This window comes from Salvelinus namaycush, chromosome 13 (assembly GCF_016432855.1).
Source record: "Salvelinus namaycush isolate Seneca chromosome 13, SaNama_1.0, whole genome shotgun sequence".
NCBI classification, from domain to species: Eukaryota; Metazoa; Chordata; class Actinopteri; order Salmoniformes; family Salmonidae; genus Salvelinus; species Salvelinus namaycush.
Genome location: NC_052319.1, coordinates 11,768,553 through 11,796,088, shown reverse-complemented (window position 1 = coordinate 11,796,088; position 27,536 = coordinate 11,768,553). Strand labels below are relative to the sequence as shown.

The window sequence follows — 27,536 nt, the reverse complement described above, 5'->3', positions numbered from 1 at the left end:
ATAAATGCATAGTCCCGCTGTTATTGGCCTCATACAAATATGCTTTCCTTGCAAATTGATTTTCGGGACCATGGGGAGCTAATTATGATCCCATACATACTGTACGATCTCCAGGTATCATAGCAACTAGCACAATAGTACGTGCAAGTGAGAGCATAATCCCTCCTTCACAAAGTCTGCACACAGAACCCACTTCTCAGGATTTTTTCCAAGATGTCACCAAGACCTGAGCAAATAGAACAGCTACACATTACCAGGAAAAGAGATGCATTGCACCGTATGAAAATGTATCTTTCCGCTATGCTATTTGTGGGAAAATTACAGTGGTATAGATTCACATAAAATACTATCAATTATTTTAATTTAGGATTCTATTGTCAACTAGATTCACTGGGTGCAACCAAAGAGCTTTCCTCTCATTATGTCTTCCTCTTTGAACCATTTAATTGTAATTTCATACTGAGTTATTGCGACGGATTAATAGCTGCTGTATGAAATGGAAAATGTATGTGTTTAGAGTAAATGACCCGTAGAAGGCTTAATGGTATAAAGCAGAGAGGCAGCCACATGCACTCTCTTCTTTCCCAAAGGAAATAAATACTGTAGAGTAATGGGGCTGAATCTAAAAGCACATTCAAAATTCAATTCCCTTTCTTATTGCTTCTCAAATATTCTGCTCTTTTGACGTTTCCACAAAACACACAGGAACTGTGTTTTCCCCAAAAAAGCTGGGAACATTGTATTTTGACATTAGCACAAGTAATACACTTAAACAGGCACATAAATCCAATAATTCCTACCATTCATAAATCAACAGCTTCTATCTGCAAGTGACCATTCATACCAAGCAGTCCCAGTTGAATGAAAACGAAACATGTGCCGGAGCACGTGAAGCAGGAGGCCATGCCTGGTGATGCTGGATTTAGATCTTGTGGAAATTTTCACGCAGATTAAAGAGACGTTTTGGAAGTTTGGCGAATTTTACGTCTTTTTTTAACTTCCCGCTTTGGGCTGCACGTGTCTCGGCGTAGTTAATGCATGCAAAATCTATTAGCAGAATTACTGTCTTTCCTCAATTAACCATGAAATCCGGAGTTTGAAAGCAACTGTTTTCTGGAAGCTGTGTGGCGCCATTTTCCCTATTCAAGGAATCTACACACATTTTGTTGACACACTGCAAGCTTGGCCCACTTGGGCCAGCCCCCTAGCAATACTGTATTTAGAAACATGAAATACATGGCTCTGACTATTGCTAGCTAGCGTATAAAAATAGATGAATCAAAAAGAAAATACTTCACATAGTAGCTACAGTATGTACCTAATGCAAATATTAAACTGATAAAGCTACAGGATTAGCGGTACCAGTACTTTCTATTACTTACAATTTACTTATGAAATCAAAAAATCATAAGTCTATTAGCAGTTAGCTTCCAATATTGAAAATCAACTTATACAATGTGTTGCTCGTCCTTAGACTAGCCGAGGGAGAGGACGTGTGGTCCACAGATGAGTCGAGCAGCAAGGGCTGGAGTAGAAGCTCCGAGTTTAGGGTCACCGTATGAGAAAAAAGCGAGCGCAGATGATGATACAGCAGGATGTGCATTTGCAGCCAGCATGGCAAAATGTCAATGGAAATATCATAGGCCTCATTTACTATGAAATGCATAACTTCTCAACATAACTCCTACTCACTGTAATGCAGGGATATTCGATATCATGAATAATATCGTTATTCAATATCATTCCAGTAGGCTATGAAACGTTTTCTAGCACAATAGCCCATCCTGTTACACCTGTATAAAAGTACAACGTATGGAACCTTTGAAAGGGTCTCTATGAATCACATGTCTTATATGAAGTACACCACATTCATACACAAGCATTATACAGAACTAAACGTCTGACAGTATATATTGTCACATATGTGAGAAACACAGGAATTGTATAAGAATCATATGTGTTGTGTGCTTCCTTATAGGAATTAGGCCATCATCATATAAGATTGGTCTTTAAAAATGTGTGTAAATCATTTTCATTTTGGAACATTACAAGGTGAGAGTTTACTGCAGCCGTAGCTTTATAAAAGTCTAGGTGTCTTATGAAAGCCCATGTTGACATACAGTACAGTGCATTCGGAAAGTTTTGAAACCCCTTGACTTTACACCACGGCTGAAGTGGTGTAAAGCTTCGCCTCAGCCTGAGATCCTGAACGCTCTGGAGCAGGTTTTCAGGATCTCTCTGTACTTTGCTCAGTTCATCTTTCCCTCGATCCTGACTAGTCTCCCAGTCCCTGCAGCTGAAAAACATCCCCACAGCATGATGCTGCCACCACCATGCTTCACCGTAGCGATGGTGCCAGGTTTCCTCCAGACCTGACGCTTGGCATTCAGGCCAAAGAGTTCAATCTCGGTTTCATCAGACCTGGGAGAATATTGTTTCTCATGGTCTGAGAGTCCTTTAGGTGCCTTTTGGCAAACTCCAAGTGGGCTTTCGTGTGCCTTTTACTGAGGAGTGGCATCCGTCTGGCAACTCTACCATAAAGGCCTGATTTGTGGAGTGCTGCAGAAATGGTTGTCCTTCTGGAAGGTACTCCCATCTCCACAGAGGAACTTTGGAGCTCTGTCAGAATGACCATCAGGTTCTTGGTCACCTCCCTGACCAAGGCCCTTCTCCCCCGATTGCTCAGTTTGGCTGGGCGGCCAGCTCTAGGAAGAGTCTGGTGGTTCCAAACTTCTTCCATTTAAGAATGATTGAGGCCACTGTGTTCTTTGGAACCTACAATGCTGCAATGTTTTGGTACCCTTCCCTAGATCTGTGCCTCGACACAATCCTGTCTCTGCACTCTACAGACAAAATTCTAAAAAGCTGCTTTGTCAAATATGGGGTATTGTGTGTAGATGTATTTATTTTTATTTATTCAATTTTAGAATAAGGCTGTAACGAAACAAAATGTAGAAAAAGTCAAGAGGTCTGAATACTTTCCGAATGCACTGTGTATGTGAATGCATTTGTTATAGGTAAAGTCCACTGATTGTTTTATGAAAAAATGTACTTTGTCTCTTTGAATAGTATTTACATTTATACATCTTTACATAATGTGCTTCTAGCTCGATGATTGTCACTCCAATATGGTAAGGGGATTGCCAGGCCCCAGGAAGCCCAAAGGAAGGTCAAGGTGTGGTGGATGCGGGATTCATGACTGCTGATGTCCATCTCCTGTGGATAGAGAGCATATACAAAATGTCTTTAGCATACACAAAAGTGTTACATCTATTTCATTTGACCTTTATTATTTGACCTTTATTTAACTAGGCAAATCAGTTAAGTACACATTCTTATTCACAATGACGGCCTACCAAAAGGCAAAAGGCCTCCTGCAATATAACTATAGGACCAAACACACATCACAACAAGAGAGACAACACTACATAAAGAGAGACCAAAGACAACAACATAACAAGGCAGCAACACATGACAACACAGCATTGTAGCAACACAACATAACAACAACATGGATGCAACACATGGTAGCAGCACAAAACATGGTACAAACATTATTGGGCACAGACAACAGCACAAAGGGTAAGAAGGTAGAGACAACAATACATCACGCAAAGCAGCCACAACTGTCAGTAAGAGTGTCCATGATTGAGTCCTTGAATGAAGAGATTGGGATAAAACTGTCCAGTTTGAGTGTTTGTTGCAGCTCGTTCCAGTCGCTAGCTGCAGCGAACTGAAAAGAGGAGCGACCCAGGGATGTGTGTGCTTTGTGGACCTTTAACAGAATGTGACTGTCAGAACGGGTGTTGTATGTGGAGAATGAGGGCTGCAGTAGATATCTCAGGTAGGGGGGAGTGAGGCCTAAGAGGGTTTTATAAATAAGCATCAACCAGTGGGTCTTGCAATGGGTATACAGAGATGACCAGTTTACACAGGAGTATAGAGTGCAGTGACGTGTCCTATAAGGAGCATTGGTGGCAAATCTGATGGCCGAATGGTAAAGAACATCTAGCCGCTCAAGAGCACCCTTACCTGCCGATCTATAAATTATGTCTCCGTAATCATGATGATCATCTGAATCAGGGTTAGTTTGGCAGCTGGGGTGAAAGAGGAGCGATTACGATAGAGGAATGTCAAACACAAATATATATATATATTTTTTTATTTCACCTTTATTTAACCAGGTAGGCCAGTTGACAACAAGTTCTCATTTACAACTGCGACCTGGCCAAGATAAAGCAAAGCAGTGCGACACAAACAACACAGAGTTACACATGGGATATACAAACATACAGTCAATAACACAATAGAAAAATCTATATACAGTGTGTGCAAATGTAGTAAGATTAGGGAGGTAAGGCAATAAATAGGCCATAATGGTGAAATAATTACAATTTAGCAATTAAACACTGGAGTGATAGATGTGCAGAAGATGAATGTGCAAGTAGAGATACTGAGGTGCAAAGGAGCAAAAAAATAAATAACAATATGGGGATGAGGTAGTTGGGTGGACTATTTACCGATGTGCTGTGTACAGGTGCAATGATCAGTAAGCTGCTCTGACAGCTGATGCTTAAAGTTAGTGAGGGAGATATAAGTGTCCAGCTTCAGTGATTTTTGCAATTCGTTCCAGTCATTGGCAGCAGAGAACTGGAAGGAAAGGCGGCAAAAGTTGGCTTTGGGGATGACCAGTGAAATATACCTGCTGGAGTGAGTGCTACGGGTGGGTGCTGCTATGATGACCAGTGAGCTGAGATAAGGCGGGGCTTTACCTAGCAAAGACTTATAGATGACCTGGAGCCAGATAAATGCAGAGCCTTTCAAAACTTTATCAAAAATAAGAGTGGGAATTTGCACATAAGGCTGTGCACCTGGTTTACCATCATGTAAACAACTAGATATTCAGGATCAATATTCTGTATCTATTCTCAAACCTAGTACTTTGCTCATTTGAACCCTACAGAAGATTTGGCTATGATTGTGTTCGTGGATTTGACATTTCTGTGATATGATCAATCAATTTAAAACCACTAGCAATCTCAGCATCATCTTCAATTTCTCCTCAGAGTTGTCATCAGCCCATACAATGCTGAAGACATAGATGAATCAAGTAAACTCTATGCTGCTGCCGCTTCTATAGAATCACTGATGAACCATCACATAACCTCAATTAGAGACAGCTGTTGTTTAAAACTGACTGAGCATCAGCTGACAAAAGGCTACACTGTATTGTAATGTGTACAAGCGCAAATTGTCGGTGTGGAACAACAGGCAGGTAGATGGCCATCTGGGGAGATGGTTCCAGCCATTTACGAACAACATGTTTGGCCCAACAGGTACACTCAATGATGGGTTGGACCTATTGTTTGTAAACCGCTGGAACCATCGTCCTTGTCACCTACCTACTTGTTATTCCACAGGTCAGAAACCAGAGAGACATCTTCCTTACAGACCGTAAGAGTGATGATGCCAATCTATTACATGACATACATTACATGGCCAAAAGTATGTGGTCATCCCTTCAAATTAGTGTATTCGGCTATTTCAGCCACACCCGTTGCTGACAGGTATATAAAATCAAGCACACAGCCATGTAATCTCCATAGACAAACATTGGCAGTAGAATGGCCCATACTGAAGAGCTCAGTGACTTTCAACATTGCATCGTCATAGGATGCCACCTTTCCAACAAGTCAGTTCATCAAATTTCTGTCTTGCTTGAGCTGCCCAGGTCAACTGTAAGTGCTGTTATTCTGAAATGGAAACATCTAGGAGCAACAACGGCCGCGAAGTGGTAGGCCACACAAGCTCACAGAACAGGACCGCCAAGTGCTGAAGGGCGTATCATGTAAAAATGTGTCCTCGGTTGCAATACTCACCACTGAGTTTCAAACTGCCTCTCACAATAACTTTTTGTCGGGAGCTTCATGAAATGGGTTTCCATGGCCAAGCAGCCACACACAAGCCTAAAATCACCAATGCCAAGCGTCGACTGGAGTGGTGTAAAGCTCGCCGCCATTGGACTCTGGAGCAGTGGAAACGCATTCTCTGGAGTGATGAATCACGCTTCACCATCTGGCAGTCCGACGGACAAATCTGGGTATGGTGGATGCCAGGAGAACGCTACCTGCCCCAATGCACAGTGCCAAATGTACCGTTTGGTGGAGGAGGAATAATGGTCTGGGTCTGTTTTTCATGGTTCGGGCTAGGCCCCTTATTTCCAGTGAAGATGATTCTGTACTTCCAACTTTGTGGCAACTGTTTGGAGAAGGCCCCTTCCTGTTTCAGCATGACAACGCTCCCGTGCACAAAGTGCGGTCCATACAGAAATGGTTTGTCGAGATCGGTGTGGAAGCAGCAATGAGTCCATTTGATCTCATCATAATGATCTGTATGATCCATGATATTAAAGCAATTCTCTGGTATATTTCTATGCTTTCTAGCCAGAAGTTCAGAAAGTTGCACTCACAAGCCAAAAGTGGTACCTGTAAATTGCGTACTATATCACATGTCGTTTTTCCCTCTCTCACTCTGCAGTGGGTGCATTGTGCTAGCTGTCACTCATATAGCGAGGGGCTGAAGCTCATTGGCTGAAATCGAATTGCTCGGTGGATGGCCCACGTGGGGGAAAATATAGTGACAGCTTCCAGCAAAGAAGTTGCTTCTAAACTAGTTATTTTGTGGCTAATTGAGGTAAGACAGTAATTCTGCTCATAGATACTTAGTAGTCACCAAAGTTCCAGAGCATGTCTTTAACCAGTACTATACATCTTACAGGGGCATAGCTGGGCTAGGCTACTACCAAAAAAGCTATATGTAAGGGTATGGATGCAAAATTACAGTAACTTTCCCAAAAGTTAGCACTGATTACATGATCAATGGTGGTTATGATTAGCCTGGTGGAACCAACCTGATCTCACATGTCATAAAATGTGAAGTGAAATAAAATGGTGAACACAGCGATCAGGCTGGTTTCACCAGGCTATGTTATGCCTTGGATAAATCAAATCAAATTTGATTGGTCACATTCACGTGTTTTGCAGATGTTATTGCGGGTGTAGCGAAATGCTTGTAAATGGTTTTACATTATACACATCTAAGAATAATATCAGTTTACATCAATTATGTTTCACAATTGGGTTATCAAATGCATCAAAGTAATGAAGAGGGTTACTTTCGGTATTTGTACAAATGATGAGCCTGTGAAATCTGTTGCAGAGGGAGACTGGCAACAACGGAGGAGGTGTCACAAGGGTGTCGCATAACACTTTTATTCTGAGGTCTTGCCTGACAAGCTGTGAAAATAGCAAGTGAACGGTGAATGAAATGATTTTAAGGTCACTAAACCATTGCAATGACATTGCTGGACATGTTATGATACCCACCTTTGCTCCTTCTGGTAGGTCCCGGCATCCGTTTATGGGAACCAGGGGATCAGTCTGGCACCCAGCTGTGCACTTTGTCTAACAGAACAACGGGGTCAACGATTGTCATCATCCTTCAATTATTAACATGGCTTGAGAAATAACGTAATATCCTTTGGAAGCTAATTCTATTCTTTACAGATGTAGACTGACTGGATCCAGATTGGATTAGCTTCAGGCAGTTGCTATGGCCCTGGGTTGGTTTGATGTTTGTTGCTGCTAGTTAGTACACTGTTTTAGTCAGATATGAGTTAGCTAGTACCACAATAGCTGCATCCAATATTTATTTGTGACCTAGACATGGTTTACACCTTGGAGGCCAATGTGACTGTTTCGTTTAAATGACACTAACTTAGAGTGCCATGGAAATACGATGGCATTGCTAAAGTAGGCAAGTAATTAGTAGGAAACAAATTTGCCATATTATGACGTCGTCAAATTTCCTTTAGAGAGATGGCAATGTTGCCATTACTGTTACAGGCAAAGTTTGTCAAAAATAGCCGGCAATGCTAATGTTAGCTAGCTAAAATATTAGTGGTCCCCTCAATCTTAGTTAGCTGGCTAAAGTTATACTGCATCTAAATTCAATCTGGTGACATCAAAATCATGACAAATGGTTTTCTTACTAATTATCTCCACAGAGGAACTCCGGAGCTATGTCAGAGTGACCATCGGGTTCTTGGTGACCTCCCTAACCAAGTCCCTTCTCCCCCTGATTGCTCAGTTTGGCTGGGCGGCCAGCTCTAGGAACAGTCTGGTGGTTCCAAACTTCTTCCATTTAAGAATGATGGAGGCCACTGTGTTCTTGGGGACCTTCAATGCTATACCCTTCCCCAGATCTGTGCCTCGACACAATCCTGTCTCAGAGCTCTACAGACAATTCCTTCGACTTCATCGCTTGGTTTTTGCTCTGACATACAGTGTCAACTGTGGGACCTTATATTGACAGGTGTGTGCCTTTCCAAATCATGTCCAATCAATTGAATTTACCACAGCTGGATTCCAATTAAGTTATAGGAACTTTCAAGGATGATCAATGGAAACAGGATGCAGCTGAGCTCAATTTCGAGTCTCATAGCATAGGGGCTGAAAACCGATGAACAAAATCTACTCACCAGTTATTGTGGCCACTTTTTCAGGATCCAATCCTTCTTTTTTCTCTGCATCTTCTACCCTTTTAGCTTTTCCACCTAGAATTTTATTTATAGGTGGCAAATCCAAAGAACACCATCCCAACCGTGAAGCACGGAGGTGGCAGCATCATGTTGTGGGGGTGCTTTGCTGCAGGAGGGACTGGTGCACTTCACAAAATATATGGCTTCATGAGAAAGGAAAATTATATGGATATATTGAAGCAACATCTTCAGACATCAGTCAGAAAGTTAATGCTTGGTTGCAAATGGGTCTTCCAAATGGACAATGACCCCAAGCATACTTCCAAAGTTGTGGCAAATGGCTTAAGGACAACAAAGTCAAGGTATTGGAGTGGCCATCACAAAGCCCTGACCTCAATCCCATAGAAAATTTGTGGGCTGAACTGAAAAAGTGTGTGAGAGCAAGTAGGCCTACAAACCTGACTCAGTTACACCAGCTCTGTCAGGAGGAATGGGCCAAAATTCACCCAACTTATTGTGGGAAGCTTGTGGAAGGCTACCCGAAACGTTTGACACTGTCACGATCGTCTTCGTGAGAGAGAGAGGACCAAGGCGCAGCGCGTGAAAAATACATCTTCTTTAATGAAGGAAAAAACAACCACTTACAAAATGAACAAAACAAACGTGAAGCTAAACAGAACTAAGTGCACACATGCAACATAGAACATAGACATAGACAACACCCCACAAAAGCCTACTGCCTATGGCTACCTTAAATATGGCTCCCAATCAGAGACAATGAATGACAGCTGTCTCTGATTGAGAACCAATCCAGGCAGCCATAGACATAACTAGACAACATTACTCTACTCTGCCCCATACACATACAACACCCCTAGACACTACAAAACACATACATTCCCCATGTCACACCCTGACCTAACTAAAAAACATAAAGAAAACAAAGAATACTAAGGCCAGGGTGTGACAGACACAAGTTAAACAATTTAAAGGCAATGCTACCAAATACTAATTGAGTGTATGTAAACTTCTGACCCACTGGGAATGTGATGAAAGAAATTAAAGCTGAAATAAATCATTCTTTCTACTATTAATATGACATTTCACGTTCTTAAAATAAAGTGGTGATCCTAACTGACCTAAGACAGGGCATTTTTACTAGGATCAAATGTCAGGAATTGTGAAAAACCGAGTTTAAATGTATTTGGCTAAGGTGTATGTAAACTTCCGACTTCAACTGTAGGCTCTTTTCAAAGGGATTAGTTGGTTTTTAGGGGCAGTCGAAACAAGCAGAACTTCAGAAGTCTTCCCTCTTCCGCCTACTTCCCTCAGGCATCTAATATGATTGTAAACGGAGACACCTACAATATAGACACTGAGTCATGTATCACTATGTAAATTGCAGACCTCCTGCCATTAGGGGCTATTTCAGAGGCCTGTCCAGGAGCCCTGTTGAGTGTGATGGCTTTATTGTGTGTTAGGGTTGTTGTAACATCAGCTCATGTGGCCCGGAGAATGGAAACAGATGGCAGTAACATTATGTAAGGAGGGTGCTGAATGATGGCTGCCTCATATTTATGAGTGAGCCTGGGGCTCACTTTCAACCCTTCTTCTATTGCTAATGATCCCAAACTACAGTTCCCTCCCAAGGTGGCGTCTATAATGTGCCTGTGTGTCCTCTCTGAAGATCTTACTGGACAGTGGGCACACATGAGATGGGATACTGGACAGGACACACCATCTCTCTCAGTTAAATTAAGGAAGGAGAATCCTTTTCCGTTAAGTGTTTCGACTTGAACGTGGTATGATGGATAATGATACCCTGCGGTGTACAAAGTTGATCAAAGTTGAATTAATGAATCATCAAAGAAGACAGAACACTACATATATGATAGGCATAACTGCAGTATGCACACTATGCACCGAGGGGTAATGAGCCAACCAAGGTGATTCAGTTACGTACCACTGAATGCCATTGGATTAAAAGGTTGATTCTCCTGCTTACCTTCCCCTGTTTGATCATGCACACATATAAGGTCATCTGATTATAGAATTCCACACAGTCAGAGAAATGAAAGTGCACCTTCCAACTCAAAGAACGGTAATGAGTTTTGCATGAATTGAAAATGTGACTGAATTGACTGAAGAGTTGTTGCCATTGCTTGTGATTTAGATCCTTGACATTTTGTTTTCAAGTCAAAAATCATACTTATGTCACTTCTTCAGTTGATTGTTTACTGCAGGAATAAACACGTCCAACATTTTCTGTTGTTTAGGAAAGGGACGATTCTTCCGATTCCGCCAGGCTGCCTTGAGTCTGGTCTCCAACAAACAGTCTCTTCCACAAGAGGACCCAGATGCCGTCATGGTGGACTCACCCTCCTCCTCGGTGGCTCTAACCAATTTCCAGTCGCCTCCGACCAAGGAAAACTGCAGCCCCACCAATGCCAAAGACACACGGGCCCTCATCAGCTCCAGCCACCACTCCTCCCAGGCCAGTTTGCATGGACCGGGACCCCTGAGCCACTCCTCTCCCAAGCAGTACCCCTGGGAAAGGCTGTACCAGACGGAGGCGCACCAGTCCACCACCTGCCTGGCACACACCATCTCCAGAGGCAGCATCAGCGGGAGCAGCATGAGGCGAGCATCCTCCGTCCACGACATAGAAGGCTTCAGCAACTCCAAGAGCATGTTCAGGGACCGACACGCAAGTGAAGGTAAAGTAGGATAATGAAATGTCTAATGAAAGCCTTGTGGTACCTAGATTTAGAATGGGGACAGAGCTATTGTCATCTTTGTGAATTGAGAGTGCTCCTTGCTCAATAATTGTGTATGATAGTATGCTATTACAGATTTATGTCAGCATTATCTGCATCCACAGTACTATGTATTTCTCTCTTCCTCTCACCTATATAATGCTGCTTTTAGACAATGGTCGCTATATCAGAGGTAACGATGTGTTCTCTGACCATGCTTGATGTGCACTGGACTGTTTGAAGCATGTATCCTAATCAAGGCAATTGCCCTCAATTATGATTATTTCGCCCCGAAATTCTACTCTCAATGGAAGTGCTGCACTTGAGAATGTGTTGTGACTTAGACATTTAGGTGTGGTGACGTTTTTGTCATGTCAGCTTATTTTAAATGTCTTTTGATGATTGATCAACACCCCCTGAATGGAAGCCTGCTGCCTCAACTGATTGCTAATATTGCCATCCCCACCCAACACCTGCATGAAAGACAGCCATGTTGTTTATTGGGGGGGGGGGGGGGGGGGGTCAGCTCTGTCCGCTTCCCATGAATACTACTGCATGCTCTTCACTAGAGCTGTGCTATACTGTATTACCACCTCTCTCTCCATAGTCAATTCCTTTGGGTTTTCTTCACGTTCCAGGTCCGTTCAATCATTTCAAGTCCAGTTTGCTGGGCTCCACCTCGGAGTCCAACATCAACAAGTACAGCACCATCAACAAGATCCCGCTGATTGCGCTCAACTTCGCAGAGCGGAATAACGAAAATAAGGCACAATCTCCTCCATCGTCAGAAAACACTATCATAGCACCCAAGGTCAAGGACAGAACGCACAACGTCACTGAAAAAGTCACACAGGTGAGACAGTTGACGCCATTTGTATGGAAAGCCACATTTGACTGTTGTAACATTTGTTGGTATGATCACATTAAAATATATTTTAAATTTTTTCGTACAACTTTCCTGTTACATCATGCAGAAAATAAGACATGTACCTAATGAATGCCTGACACATATGATAATTTTTTTGCGCTAATGGCTGCTTGGGCATCCTCAATGAATTGAGGTTTGTGCTCTGTGGAAAAACAAGTCCAGCAGTGTAGTGTGTAGCAGAAACTCTTCTGCTTGTGCCTAGGACAACTAACCGCTGTACAGTGACTGTCGTCTCATTAATGTCAGTGTCAAACCTCAGCACAGTCTGTAGGATAGAAAACCAAGCTTTCCCGTAAACTCAGACCTTCTTTGACAGGTGAAAACAAAGCACTCCTGACAATGACAATCTATAGAAGGGACAAGCCATTCTCACTCATAAATACAGCCATCATCCTACTGAACTCTCTATTTCTGTGTTGCTGTACCTTGAGTTGGCCATTCAATGGGTTTTTCACATCAGTAGCTGTCAGGGTGCAATGAAGAATCCATAATTCTTCTTGTGGATGTGCTGAGACAACATAAAACAAACCCTCTGGCCTCATAATTTATCCTGCACTATTTATCAGCAGATAGGTCTTTCCTAGATAGCCTGTCAGAGCTCATTAAGATCCAGAGGAGAGGAAAGCCACGTACTCACTGGCTGTTAGATTACAAGATTGCTTGAATAACCATAATAAGCCATAGAGTCCAACCATGGAGAAAAGCTTACAGAGATGTTAACCAAGCTGTTGAACGTTGGACACTGTCTGTTGTATCTATCCCATCATTATGAATCGAGCACTACAAATGTCTAAAAAAGAGCATAAAGTAGTCTTATCAAAAGATGTACCGCTAGGACACGTTACCGGATTATCCTCCTTCAATACTATCATATCAAATTAATCAAAATCAATAGATGAATTTACTACTACTTACTGCCAGAATGTGAGACGGTAAGGCAGTGATGCTGTGGAACACATCTACATTGGAAGTCACGTGATTCACATCCCAAGACAGGGGCAATTGTCATGTCTGTCAATTGAGAGGAGAGGACTGTGCAGCATTTACTCTCAGGTTAGTTGAGTCAAGTGAGTTAAAAGCAGACTCTTGTAAAACTGTCAGATAGATTCATATTTTGCCATTCCGACAAAAGTTTGACACTCATATCTACAGAGTAAAACTTGATTTCTATCAGAAACCTAGTTAATTAGTGCTCTTAGTGGTTGCTGTCCCCTCTTCTCGCTCTGCTACTACAGGTACTGTCACTTGGCGCTGATGTCCTTCCAGAATACAAGCTCCAGACTCCACGCATGGACAGATTCACCATCCTCCACTACAGTCCCTTCAAAGCTATGTGGGACTGGCTCATCCTGCTGCTGGTCATCTATACAGCCATCCTTACCCCCTACTCTGCTGCTTTCCTACTCAATGACCGCGAGGAGCAAATGAGGCGCGAGTGTGGATACTCCTGCAATCCCCTGAACGTGGTGGATTTCATGGTGGACATCATGTTCATCGTTGACATTGTTATCAACTTCCGGACCACCTACGTGAACCTGAACGAGGAAGTGGTCAGCCAACCAGGGAAAATCGCCATTCAATACTTCAAAGGCTGGTTCCTTATAGACATGGTGGCTGCGATCCCCTTTGACCTGCTTATCTTCGGTTCAGGATCAGATGAAGTAAGTCATCCCTAATGCATGTCTTTCCCTGTGTTTTTCTCTCTGGGTGGTTTATTGCATATCACTTTAGCAGTGCTCCCATTCTTTTCCCATTTACTAAGCTCAGTTTTACGGGCCACTACTTAAAGCCTGTATTTCTCTGTCTCATCTCTGAAAGGATTACTGTATTAAATTGCATGTTGCCTTTTTTTTCTTCTGAATGGCCGTCATTCAAAATCCATTTACGTGGATTAATGGCATACAAATGGCAATCAATGATGCATTTAAATGAAGGGAGAGTCAGCAGCGCTGTGTGCACAGCTTACATGCAGATGTGAAAGGCCCATTGGGAGGCAGGCTGGCTTGTTTATTTATGAGGGAATATCCCTTCAGGGTCTGGAGCCACTTCAGCGCTTTATCATGCTTTGTTGGCACACCAGAACATGAGAGACAGCTTGTGCTTATAAAGCATAATCACCGATTCTACTGCTGCTGAGTCAGACTGAGTATTGACAACAAACCAAAATAAAAACCAGTGTAATAAACCAAAACCGTTCAATGTTAAATTTACCCCCATTGTCTTCTATCTATGCCACCAAGGTTTGCCACCAAGGTTTGTCTCTAATTTTTTACCTTCAAATTAAAAAAATTATGTATGTTTTGGATTAAATTAAAACAGGATCTTTAGTACTGTAGAGCTACAGCTTATTTAAGGGTAATTGTTGACCATTTATATTAGTTTACTTTATTGACCAACCGCAACCAGGTGTAGGGGGCTATTTTGTCACAACCTGCAAGTGTTAATGGATTCACATATTTGCCCTTTCAAAGCACGGTTTTTGTCTAAGACAATAATGATCAGGGAGGTTTGTAACCAAGCCAGCAGGCACCTGCGCTGTGTTTAAGTTCTCCGCCATGCTTCAGTTGCTTATACCCTGCTGGCACAACACACTATACATAACATAGTATTGTTTTTATTCCACTGTAGGTATTCCAGTAATATTTTTTGTAGACTTGAGACTATGCAATGTACAGTCGTGGCCAAAAGTTTTGAGAATGACACAAATATTAATTTCCACAAAGTTTGCTGCTTCAGTGTCTTTAGATATTTTTGTCAGATGTTACTATGGAATAGTGAAGTATAATTACAAGCATTTCACAAGTGTCAAAGGCTTTTATTGACAATTACATGAAGTTGATGCAAAGAGTCAATATTTTCAGTGTTGACCCTTCTTTTTTCAAGACCTCTGCAATCCGCCCTGGCATGCTGTCAATTAACTTCTGGGCCACATCCTGACCGATGGCAGCCCATTCTTGCATAATCAATGCTGGGAGTTTGTCAGAATTTGTGGGTTTTTGTTTGTCCACCCGCCTCTTGAGGATTGACCACAAGTTCTCAATGGGATTAAGGTCTGGGGTGTTTCCTGGCAATGGACCCAAAATATCGATGTTTTGTTCCCCGAGACACATAGTTATCACTTTTGCCTTATGGCAAGGTGCTCCATCATGCTAGAAAAGGCATTGTTCGTCACCAAACTGTTCCTGGATGTGTTGGTAGCATTCTTTATTCATGGCTGTGTTCTTAGGCAAAATTGTGAGTGAGCACACTCCCTTGGCTGAGAAGCAACCCCACACATGAATGGTCTCAGGATGCAGAGACTAAAACAGGAAGCTCCCGCGCTCAGGTCTGTTCAACGCTGGTCCGACCAATCTGATTCCACGCTTCAAGATTGCTTCGATCACGTGGATTGGGATATGTTCCGCATTGCGTCAAACAACAACATTGACGAATACACTGATTCGGTGAGCGAGTTTATTAGCAAGTGCATCAGCGATGTCGTACCCACAGCAACTATTAAAACATTCCCAAACCAGAAACCGTGGATTGATGGCAGCATTCGCGCGAAACTGAAAGTGCGAACCACCGCTTTTAACCAGGGCAAGGTGACCGGAAACATGACCGAATACAAACAGTGTAGCTATTCCCTCCACAAGGCAATCAAACAAGCTAAGCGTCAGTATAGAAACAAAGTAGAGTCGCAATTCAACGGCTCAGACACAAGAGGTATGTGGCAGGGTCTACAGTCAATCACGGATTACAAAAAGAAAACCAGCCCCGTCACGGACCTGGATGTCTTGCTCCCAGACAGACTAAACAACTTCTTTGCTCGCTTTGAGGACAATATCGCTTTGACACTGACTCACTGCAGCCGACGTGAGTAAAACATTTAAACGTGTTAACCCTCACAAGGCTGCAGGCCCAGACGGCATCCCCAGCCGCGTCCTCAAAATATGCGCAGACCAGCTGGCTGGTGTGTTTACGGACATATTCAATCAATCCTTATCCCAGTCTGCTGTTCCCACATGCTGCAAGAGGGCCACCATTGTTCCTGTTCCCAAGAAAGCTAAGGTAACTGAGCTAAACGACTACCGCCCCGTAGCACTCACTTCCGTCATCATGAAGTGCGTTGAGAGACTAGTCAAGGACCATATCACCTCCACCCTACCTGACACCCTAGACCCACTCCAATTTGCTTACCGTCCCAGACAACGCAATCGCAACCACAATGCACACTGCCCTAACCCATCTGGACAAGAGGAATACCTATGTGAGAATGCTGTTCATCGACTACAGCTCAGCATTTAACACCATAGTACCCTCCAAACTCGTCATCAAGCTCGAGACCCTGGGTCTCGACCCCGCCCTGTGCAACTGGATACTGGACTTCCTGACGGGCCACCCCCAGGTGGTGAGGGTAGGTAACAACATCTCCACCCCGCTTATCCTCAACACTGGGCCCCCACAAGGGTGCGTTCTGAGCCCTCTCCTGTACTCCCTGTTCACCCACGACTGCGTTGCCATGCACGGCTCCAACTCAATCATCAAGTTTGCAGACGACACTAAAGTGGTAGGCTTGATTACCAACAACGACGAGACGGCCTACAGGGAGGAGGTGAGGGTCCTCGGAGTGTGGTGTCAGGAAAATAACCTCAGACTCAACGTCAACAAAACAAAGGAGATAATCGTAGACTTCAGGAAACAGCAGAGGGAGCCCCCCCCTATCCACATCGACGGGACAGTAGTCGGGACACATTGCTAACCATGTGTATGTGACAAATAAAATTTGATTTGATTTGATGCTTTACTGTTGGCATGACACAGGACTGATGGTAGCGCTCACCTTGACTTCTCCGGACAAGCTTTTTTCCGGATGCCCCAAACAATCGGAAAGGGGATTCATCAGAGAAAATTACTTTACCCCAGTCCTCAGCAGTCCAATCCCTGTACCTTTTGCAGAATATCAGTCTGTCCCTGATGTTTTTCCTAGAGAGAAGTGGCTTCTTTGCTGCCCTTCTTGATACCAGGCCATCCTCCAAAAGTCTTCGCCTCACTGTGCGTGCAGATGCACTCACACCTGCCTGCTGCCATTCCTGAGCAAGCTCTGTACTGGTGGTGCCCCGATCCCGCAGCTGAATCAACTTTAGGAGACGGTCCTGGCGCTTGCTGGACTTTCTTGGGCACCCTGAAGCCTTCTTCACAACATTTGAATCGCTCTCCTTGGAGTTCTTGATGATCTGATAAATGGTTGATTTAGGTGCAATCTTACTGGCAGCAATATCCTTGCCCGTGAAGCCCTTTTCGTGCAAAGCCATGATGACGGCACGTGTTTCCTTGCAGGTAACCATGGTTGACAGAGGAAGAACAATGATTCCAAGCACCACCCTCCTTTTGAAGCTTCCAGTCTGTTATTCAAACTCAATCAGCATGACAGAGTGATCTCCAACCTTGTCCTCGTCAACACTCACACCTGTGTTAACGAGAGAATCACTGACATGATGTCACCTGGTCCTTTTGTGGCAGGCTGAAATGCAGTGGAAATGTTTTGGGTGATTCAGTTAATTTGCATGGCAAAGAGGGACTTTGCAATTATTTGCAATTCATCTGATCACTCTTCATAACATTCTGGAGTATATGCAAATTGGCATCACACAAACTGAGGCAGCAGACTTTGTGAAAATTAATATTTGAGTCATTCTCAAAACTTTTGGACAAGACTGTATTTTTACATGTATTATTGTGTAGGGAAATGTGGTAGTATGCTCTGCAAAAAAAAAAAAAAAAAACACTGACCGTTGTTTCCTTTTAACTAAATTAGTAATTCATTTTTTATTAATATTACGTACATATATTTGTACTTGTACTTAGTAACAAGCTTTTGCTCAATGGGAATAGCTTGAAAGAAAGTTGTGTGTTTCTGCCTGTCTTGTATCCCCTGAATAGTTCTTTGAGGAGGCTATTTTCTATTGGTAAAGGACCTGTAATGCTATTATAAGCCCTAGCTATGCGGAGCTAGATCAAACAGCTAAATGGGGCCAGGCAGGGATATGTACATGAGCACAGTGCTAGAAAGACATGCTGTACATGTACTATATGTTCCTCAGCCGAGAACTGCTACAGAAAGCATCAAAGAATGTCCAGACTTAACAGCTGCTCATTCAATGTTTCAATTTGATCTGTTTCACATAATTGCAGCATCAACAATGACATTTCTACCCATTCAACAAACATACATTCCCACAGCCACACACCAAAGTCTCATCTACACATACAGTGGGGTCCATAATTATTGGCACACTTGATAAAGATTAGGAAAGAATACTATAAAATCCAAATCAAATACTGAGCTATGTTGTATTCTAAAATATATATATTGTTTAAAACCTCTTATGGCTGTAAGCCCGAGGTCGGTACACCTATGACAACATCCCCCACCCCCCCCACACTGATTAGCATCGCTAGCATAGCGTCACAATTAAATAGTAGCATCTAAATATCATTAAATCACAAGTCCAAGACACCAAATGAAAGATACAGATCTTGTGAATAAAGCCACCATTTCAGATTTTTAAAATGTTTTACAGGGAAGACAAAATATGTAAATCTATTAGCTAACCACGTTAGCAAAAGACACCATTTTTCTTTGTCCACCATTTTTTCACTCCACCAGTAGCTATCACCAATTCGGCCAAATAAAGATATTGATAGCCACTAACCAAGAAAAAACCTCATCAGATGACAGTCTGATAACATATTTATTGTATAGGATAGGTTTTGTTAGAAAAATGTGCATATTTCAGGTATAAATCATAGTTTACAATTGCACCCACCATCACAACTCGACTAGAATAAATACACAGAGCAACGTGTATTACCTAATTACTAATCATAAAACATTTCTTAAAAATACACAGCTCACAGCAATGGAAAGACACAGATCTTGTGAATTCAGACAATATTTCAGATGTTCTAAGTGTTTTACAGCGAAAACACAATAAATCGTTATATTAGCATATCACATGTGCAAACGTTACCAGAGCATTGATTCTAGCCAAAGAGAGCGATAACGTAATCATCGCCAAAATATATTAATTTTTTCACTAACCTTCTCAGAATTCTTCCGATGACACTCCTGTAACATCATATTACAACATACATATAGAGTTTGTTCGAAAATGTGCATATTTAGCCACAAAAAACCGTGGTTATACAATGACAAAACTAGCAAAACTAGCCTGAAAATGTCGGGCGCCATATTTGACAGTGATCTTGTCTCATGATTAACTATTCATAAACTTGACTAAAAAAATATAAGTTGGACAGCTATCGAAAGACAAATTAGTTCTTAATGCAATCGCTGAATTACATTTCTAAAATTATCCTTACTGTGCAATACAGGGTTCGCCAAGCGAAGCTATACCAAAGAAAATGGTGGAATATGCGTTTAAAATTTTTCGACAGAACAACGATTTATCATCTTAAATATTTCTTACTATGAGGTGATCTTCCATCAGAATCTTGGGCAATGTATCCTTTCTTGGGTCTAATCTTCTTTTGGTCGAAAGATGTCCTCTTGTCCGTCGAAATGCCCACTAACGTTCGACCGGTACTGGAAACGTGCCCAAAGCTTCAAAGTGCATCACTAAGAATTGCCTCAAAATCTCACTAAACGGATATAAATTGCTATAAAACGGTTTAAATTAACTACCTTATGATGTCTTTAACACCTATAACGAGTAAAAACATGACCGGCGAAATATTACTGGCTAAACCCAAGCTTGGAAAGAGAGCAGGTCCAACGTCCATCGTGCGTCAGGCGCAGCAGGAAAAGAACGGTACATCCGGTCTTTGGCGTTTTATACAGGCCCTGATTGCGCAATCGACTCCATTCAAATTGTCACCTCTTACTGACATCTAGAGGAAGGCGTGGGCAGTGTTTGTATCCTCATAGGATTTACAGGGACATTAAAACTGACCTGGGACCAGAGGCCAACATTTCTGAAATCTCACTCCATATCAGGAAAAGTGCTGTAGAATGAGTTCTGTTCCACTCAGAGACATAATTCAAACGGCTATAGAAACTAGAGAGTGTTTTCTATCCAATAATAACAATAATATGCATATTGTACGAGCAAGAATTGAGTACGAGGCCGTTTGAAATGGGCACCTTAAACAGAGCTACTCAATACTGCCCCTGCAGCCATAAAAAGTTAACTTTTACCGCCTCTCAACCCCGGATCCGGGATCACCCCCCACCCCCCCCACACTGATTAGCATCGCTAGCATAGCGTCACAATTAAATAGTAGCATCTAAATATCATTAAATCACAAGTCCAAGACACCAAATGAAAGATACAGATCTTGTGAATAAAGCCACCATTTCAGATTTTTAAAATGTTTTACAGGGAAGACAAAATATGTAAATCTATTAGCTAACCACGTTAGCAAAAGACACCACTTTCCTAACTCCATCAGTTTCTTACTCCATCAGGTGCTATCACCAATTCGGCCAAATAAAGATATTGATAGCCACTAACCAAGAAAAAACCTCATCAGATGACAGTCTGATAACATATTTATTGTATAGGATAGGTTTTGTTAGAAAAATGTGCATATTTCAGGTATAAATCATAGTTTACAATTGCACCCACCATCACAACTCGACTAGAATAAATACACAGAGCAACGTGTATTACCTAATTACTAATCATAAAACATTTCTTAAAAATACACAACTCACAGCAATGGAAAGACACAGATCTTGTGAATTCAGACAATTTTTCAGATGTTCTAAGTGTTTTACAGCGAAAACACAATAAATCGTTATATTAGCATACCACATATGCAAACGTTACCCGACCATTGATTCAAGCCAAAGAGAGCGATATCGTTATCATCGCCAAAATATATTAATTTTTTCACTAACCTTCTCAGAATTCTTCCGATGACACTCCTGTAACATCATATTACAACATACATATAGAGTTTGTTCGAAAATGTGCATATTTAGCCACAAACAACCGTGGTTATACAATGACAATACTAGCAAAACTAGCCTGAAAATGTCGGACGCCATCTTTCACAGTGATCTTGTCTCATGGATAACTATTCATAAACTTGACTAAAAAAATATAAGTTGGACAGCTATCGAAAGACAAATTAGTTCTTAATGCAATCGCTGAATTACATTTCTAAAATTATCCTTACTGTGCAATACAGGGTTCGCCAAGCGAAGCTATACCAAACAAAATGGCGGAATATGCGTTTAAAATTTTTCGACAGAACAACGATTTACCATCTTAAATATTTCTTACTATGAGGTGATCTTCCATCAGAATCTTGGGCAATGTATCCTTTCTTGGGTCTAATCTTCTTTTGGTCGAAAGATGTCCTCTGTCCGTCGAAATGCCCACTAACGTTCGACCGGGACCCCGAAACGTGCCCAAAGCTTCAAAGAGCATCACATAGAAATGCCTCAAAATCGCACTAAACGGATATAAATTGCTATAAAACGGTTTAAATTAACTACCTTATGATGTTTTTAACACCTATAACGAGTAAAAACATGACCGGCGCTATATTACTGGCTAAACCAAGGCTTGGAAAAAGCCCAGTCCGACGTCCTTCTTGCGTTGAGCGCAGGGTCCAAAAGAACGCTACTTCCGGTATTTGGTGATTTATAGAGGCACTGATTGCGCAATCGACTCCATTCAAATTGTCACCACTTACTGACATCTAGAGGAAGGCGTGGGCAGTGTTTGTATCCTCATAGGATTTACAGGGACTTTAAAACTGATCTGGAACCAGAGGCCAAGATTTCTGAAATCTCACACACTGGGAGGAAAAGTGCTGTAGAATGAGTTCTGTTTCACTCAGAGACATAATTCAAACGGCTATAGAAACTAGAGAGTGTTTTCTATCCAATAATAACAATAATATGCATATTGTACGAGCAAGAATTGAGTACTAGGCAGTTTAATCTGTAGAGCAAATTATGCTAATGCGAAACAGCACCCCCTATAGTGGCAAGAAGTTCAAGTACTGTAGGCATGAGGTACTTTTCTGCATATGCTTTTGTTTTTCAACACCAAACCCACCACTGGTGTGCTTGGCCAAAGAGCTCTATTTGCATGTCATCTGACCATCGCACCGGGTCCAATCAAAGTGCCAATGCCGCTTATCAAGCTCCAGGCATTGCTACTGTATGGTCAGATAACATGAAAATACAGCTCTTTTGGTGTTGAAAAACAAGCATATGCAGAAAAGTACCTCATACCTATGGTAAAAAATGATGGTCGATTTTTGATGTGATAAGGCTATTTTGCGTCGACTGGTCCTGGGGCCGTTGTTAAAAGACAATTTAGCTTTTTTACAACCAAATCTAATTTTTTATATATAAATGGCATATTCTAGAAAGGTCCAGACACCTTTTTTCTCAATTTCACTTGTGTCTGAGAAACTTACCCCAACAAGCGTTTCACTTCCTCATCTTTGTTGCGCAGCATGTACTGTACATGTACATGTACTCTTCCATTTAAAAAAAAATATTTTGGGCCTTCCTGTGACATCGGGTGCTGTAGGTGTCATAGAGGGCAGGTAGTTTGCCACACCACACCACCCTCTGGAGAGCCTTGCGGTTGAGGGTGGTGCAGTTGCCGTACCAGGCTGTGATACAGCCCGACAGGATGCTCTCGATTGTGCATCTGTAAAAGTGTGCCAGGGTTTTGGGTGACAAGGCAAATTTCTTCAGCCTCCTGAGGTTGAAGAGGCGCTGTTGCGCCTTCTTCACCACACTGTCTGTGTGTGTGAACCATTTCAGTTTGTCTGTGATGTGTACGCCCAACTTTCCACCTTCTACACTGCTGTCCCTTCGATGTGGATAGGGAGGTGCTCCTTCTGCTGTTTCCTGAAGTCCACGATCATCTCCTTTGTTTTGTTAATGCTGAGTGAGAGGTTGTTTTCCTGACATCACACTCCGAGTGCCCTCACCTGCTCCTTGTAGGCTGTCTCATCATTGTTGGTGATCAGGCCCACTACTGTTGTGTCGTCTGCAAACTTGATGATTGAGTTGGAGGCGTGCATGGCCACGCAGTCATGGGTGAGGGCTGAGTACACACCATCATTACGTTTGCCGATGACACAACAGTGGTAGGCCTGATCACCTACAACGATAAGACAGCCTATAGGGAGGAGGTCAGAGACCTGGCCGTGTGGTGCCAGGACAACAACCTCTCCCTCAATTGTGGACTACAGGAAAAGGAGGAGCGAGCAAGCCCCCATTCTCATCGACGGGGCTGTAGTGGAGCAGGTTGAGAGCTTCAAGCTCCTTGGTGTCCACATCACCAACAAACTAACATGGTCCAAGCACACCAAGACAGTCGTGAAGAGGGCAAAACAAAACCTATTCACCCTCAGGAGACTGAAAAGATTTGGCATGGGTCCTCAGATTCTTAAAATGTTCACAGCTGCACCATCGAGATCATCCTGACTGGTTGCATCACTGCCTGATATGGCAACAGCTTGGCCTCCGACTGCAAGGCACTACAGAGGGTAGTGCGTACGGCCCAGTACATCGCTGGGGCCAAGCTTCCTGCCATGCAGGACCTCTATACCAGGCGGTGTCAGAAGAAGGCCCATACAATTGTCAAAGACTCCAGCCACCCTAGTCAGAAACTGATCTCTCTGCTACCGCATAGCAAGCGGTCCAAGAGGCTTCTAAACAGCTTCTACCCCCAAGCCATAAGACTCCTGAATGTCTAATCAAATGGCTACCCAGACTATTTGCATTGCCCCCCCCCCCCCCGCACCCCTTTTTACGCTGCTGCTACTCTCTGTTATTATCTATGCAAAGTCACTTTAATAACTCTACCTACATGTACTTATTACCTCAATTACCTCAACTTACCAGTGCCCCCGCACATTGACTCTGCACCGGTACCCCATGTATATTGCCATGCTATTGTTATTTTACTGCTGCTCTTTAATTATTTGTTACTTTTACTTCTTATTCTTATTTTTTTGCTTTGTTGGTTAAGGGCTTGTAGTAAGCATTTCACTGTACGGTCTACACCTGTTTTATTCGGCGCATGTGACAAATACAATTTGATTTGTTTTGATTTCAGTAATGTTATGCAGGTCTTTAGATGGTATACACATGAAATTGTGTCATTCCAAACTTTATCTGCAACGTTATATACCATTTTGTTGTGACTTGAGCGATACCTCTCTGTTCATTCTAGTTGCAGGCTACATAGAGAATGGAACAGCTGGATAGGGGAAACAACTTGAGTAGCACAATGAGGACTAGGAAGGGAATTGCTGGTAGGGGTAAACAAGTGAAATCTCAAAAACAATCTCAAAAAACATTCAATTTACATAAAACATTTAGATTTGGTTGTAAAAACACAAACTTATCCTTTAGGTCAGGACTGCCCAACCTTCTTCCTGGAGATCTACTGCTTTTGGTCAACGACATCATGAACTTTACCAAGTACAAGAACATTTTTGCCCAAAATTTCGTTGCCTCTGCCAGGAGGCTGACACTTGCCTGCAAGTGGATCTTCCAGCAAGACAATAACCCCAAGCGCTAATCAAAATCCAAAAATAAATTGTTAATTGACCACAAAGTCAACCATTTGAAATAGTTATCTCAGTGTCCGGACTTTAACACCATTGAAAACCTGTGGTTTGAATTGAAGAGTGTACTCCATAAGTGCAAACAAAGGACATCAAGGATTTGGAAAGATTATGTATGGAGGAAATAAAAAATAATAATTGTAGCATAAAATATCAACTCAGCAAAAAAATAAACGGCCCTTTTTCAGGACCCTGTCTTCAGAGATAATTTGTAAAAATCCAAATAACTTTACAGATCTTCATTGTTAAGGGTTTAAACACAGTTTCCCATTTAATGAGCATGCACCTGTGGAACGGTCGTTAAGACACAAACAGCTTACAGACGGTAGGCAATTGAGGTCACAGTTATGAAAACTTAGGACACTAAAGAGGCCTTTCTACTGACTCTGAAAAACACCAAAAGAAAGATGCCCAGGGTCCCTGCTCATCTGCGTGAACGTGCCTTAGGCATGCTGGAAAGAGGCATGAGGACTGCAGATGTGGCCAGGGAAATAAATTACAATGTCCGTACTGTGAGACGCCTAAGACAGCGCTACAGGGAGACAGGAAGGACAGCGGATCGTCTTCTCAGTGGCAGACCACGTGTAGCAACACCTGCACAGGATCGGTACATCCGAACATCACACCTGCGGGACAGGTACAGGATGGTACCAACAACTGCCCGAGTTACACCAGGAATGCACAATCCCTCCAGCAGTGCTCAGACTGTCCGCAATAGGCTGTGAGAGGCTGGACTGAGGGCTTGTAGGCCTGTTGTAAGGCAGGTCCTCACCAGACATCACCGGCAACAATGTCGCCTATGGGCACAAACCTACCATCGCTGGCAAAAAGTGCTCTTCACTGACGAGTCGCGGTTTTGTCTTACCAGGGGTGATGGTCGGATTCGCGTTTATCGTCGAAGGAATGAGCGTTACACCGAGGCCTGTACTCTGGAGCGGAATCGATTTGGAGGTGGAGGGGTCCGTCATGGTCTGGGGAGGTGTGTCACAGCATCATCGGACTGAGCTTGTTGTCATTGCAGGCAATCTCAACGCTGTGTTTTTTACAGGGAAGACATCCTCCTCCCTCATGTGGTACCCTTCCTGCAGGCTCATCTTGACTTGACCCTCCAGCATGACAATGCCACCAGCCATACTGCTCGTTCTGCGCGTGATTTCCTGCAAGACAGGAATGTCAGTGTTCTGCCAAGGCCAGCGAAGAGCCCGGATCTCAATCCCATTGACTACGTCTGGGAACTGTTGGATCGGAGAGTGAGGGCTAGGGCCATTCCCCCCAGAAACGTCCGGGAACTTGCAGGTATCTTGATGGAAGAGTGGGGTAACATCTCACAGCAAGAACTGGCAAATCTGCTGCAGTCCATGAGGAGGAGATGCACTGCAGTACTTAATGCAGCCGGTGGCCACACCAGATACTGACTGTTACTTTTGATTTTGACCCCCCCTTTGTTCAGGGACACATTATTCAATTTCTGTTAGTCACATGTCTGTGGAACTTGTTCAGTTTACGTCTCAGTTGTTGAATCTTGTTGTGTTCATACAAATATTTACACATGTCAAGTTTGCTGAAAATAAACACAGTTGACAGTGAGAGGACGTTTAGCTCAGTATTTGTATTATTTATTTTATACAGTCTTTTTTTTAGCAACATTACATCTTATTAAGATCTGTTCATATACACCCCCAGGAAGATTATTACACTTTTTAAAACATTTTCTGACAAGTGAGCACTAAGATATGGTCATTTTCACATTTTCATAAATTCTTAGAATGTTTGGGAATTACGTATATCAAAGCATTTGTGAATATTCTAATACAATATAGAGTGGGAATGAGGCCGTGCGTTTGGACAATCAATAGACATTGCAGTAAATAAAACGTAATAAAAACGTCTGTCTCGTCCAGGACTGGAGTCTACGCAGACCGGTGCGCCATAGCCAATCAGAGCTACAGTAGGCCTTTATGCAAACAAGCCATTTGCCACACTGGCCTGCCATCATATACTTTAAACTGGACTATGTGTTTACAGGCAGTTGCAACAGCGTGACTTTAGATCATTAGAACGCATTAGCCAAAAGCCACAAAATACACCTGAATGGATTTCTGAAAATATGTACAGTAAATACCGTGGGAGTCCTCTTACATCTGAGAACTTTACAGTCCTTTTTATCAAACAACCATTAATATGTAGGCTATCTCTCTCTCAGTAATGCACATCAACAACTAATGCAAGAGCAAGATGAGATAAAATCTAATGAAGGAACATTAGAATAACCCTCACAAACATGTTCAACTGGTTGGCAGTCAAAATTGCACTGATACATAATGGGTAATGGTATCCTACTTGCCCTTCTGGCAGCTGTAGCCTACTCGTCCTTTTGCTTGTCCCAAGCAAGCACCCAAGCTAACTGGCTAAAGTTGGCTAGCTTGCTAGTTAGCTACTTCCAGACACAAACGAGAGAACACCTCACTCTGACCATTTTAATCACCCTAGCAAAGGTGGTTAGGCTGTTTACATGTTATCTAGAGCGTTCATGACTAACAATTACATTTTTTTGCCTACGTTTACTAATACCAGTCATATTCAGCGGATATTGCTCATTTTTAAATTAATCAATTTTTCTGCACTCTGGCACATTCAGGCGAGAGTACTCTGAAGTCGGAGTAGATAACCAGTGAATTTACTGTATATAACTGTATAA

The 27,536-nt window shown here is 42.5% G+C and overlaps 1 protein-coding gene across 1 annotated transcript in view; it reads left to right on the top strand.

Moving 5' to 3' along the window:
• LOC120057764 (potassium voltage-gated channel subfamily H member 7-like) overlaps positions 1 to 27,536 on the top strand; it is a 107,048-nt gene that overhangs the window by 25,396 nt on the left and 54,116 nt on the right. The window contains exons 4-7 of the mRNA XM_039006236.1: positions 10,816 to 11,256; positions 11,468 to 11,488; positions 11,934 to 12,148; positions 13,459 to 13,884. Coding sequence (XP_038862164.1) covers positions 10,816 to 11,256; positions 11,468 to 11,488; positions 11,934 to 12,148; positions 13,459 to 13,884 — 1,103 coding nt within the window. The remainder of the gene's footprint in view (positions 1 to 10,815; positions 11,257 to 11,467; positions 11,489 to 11,933; positions 12,149 to 13,458; positions 13,885 to 27,536) is intronic.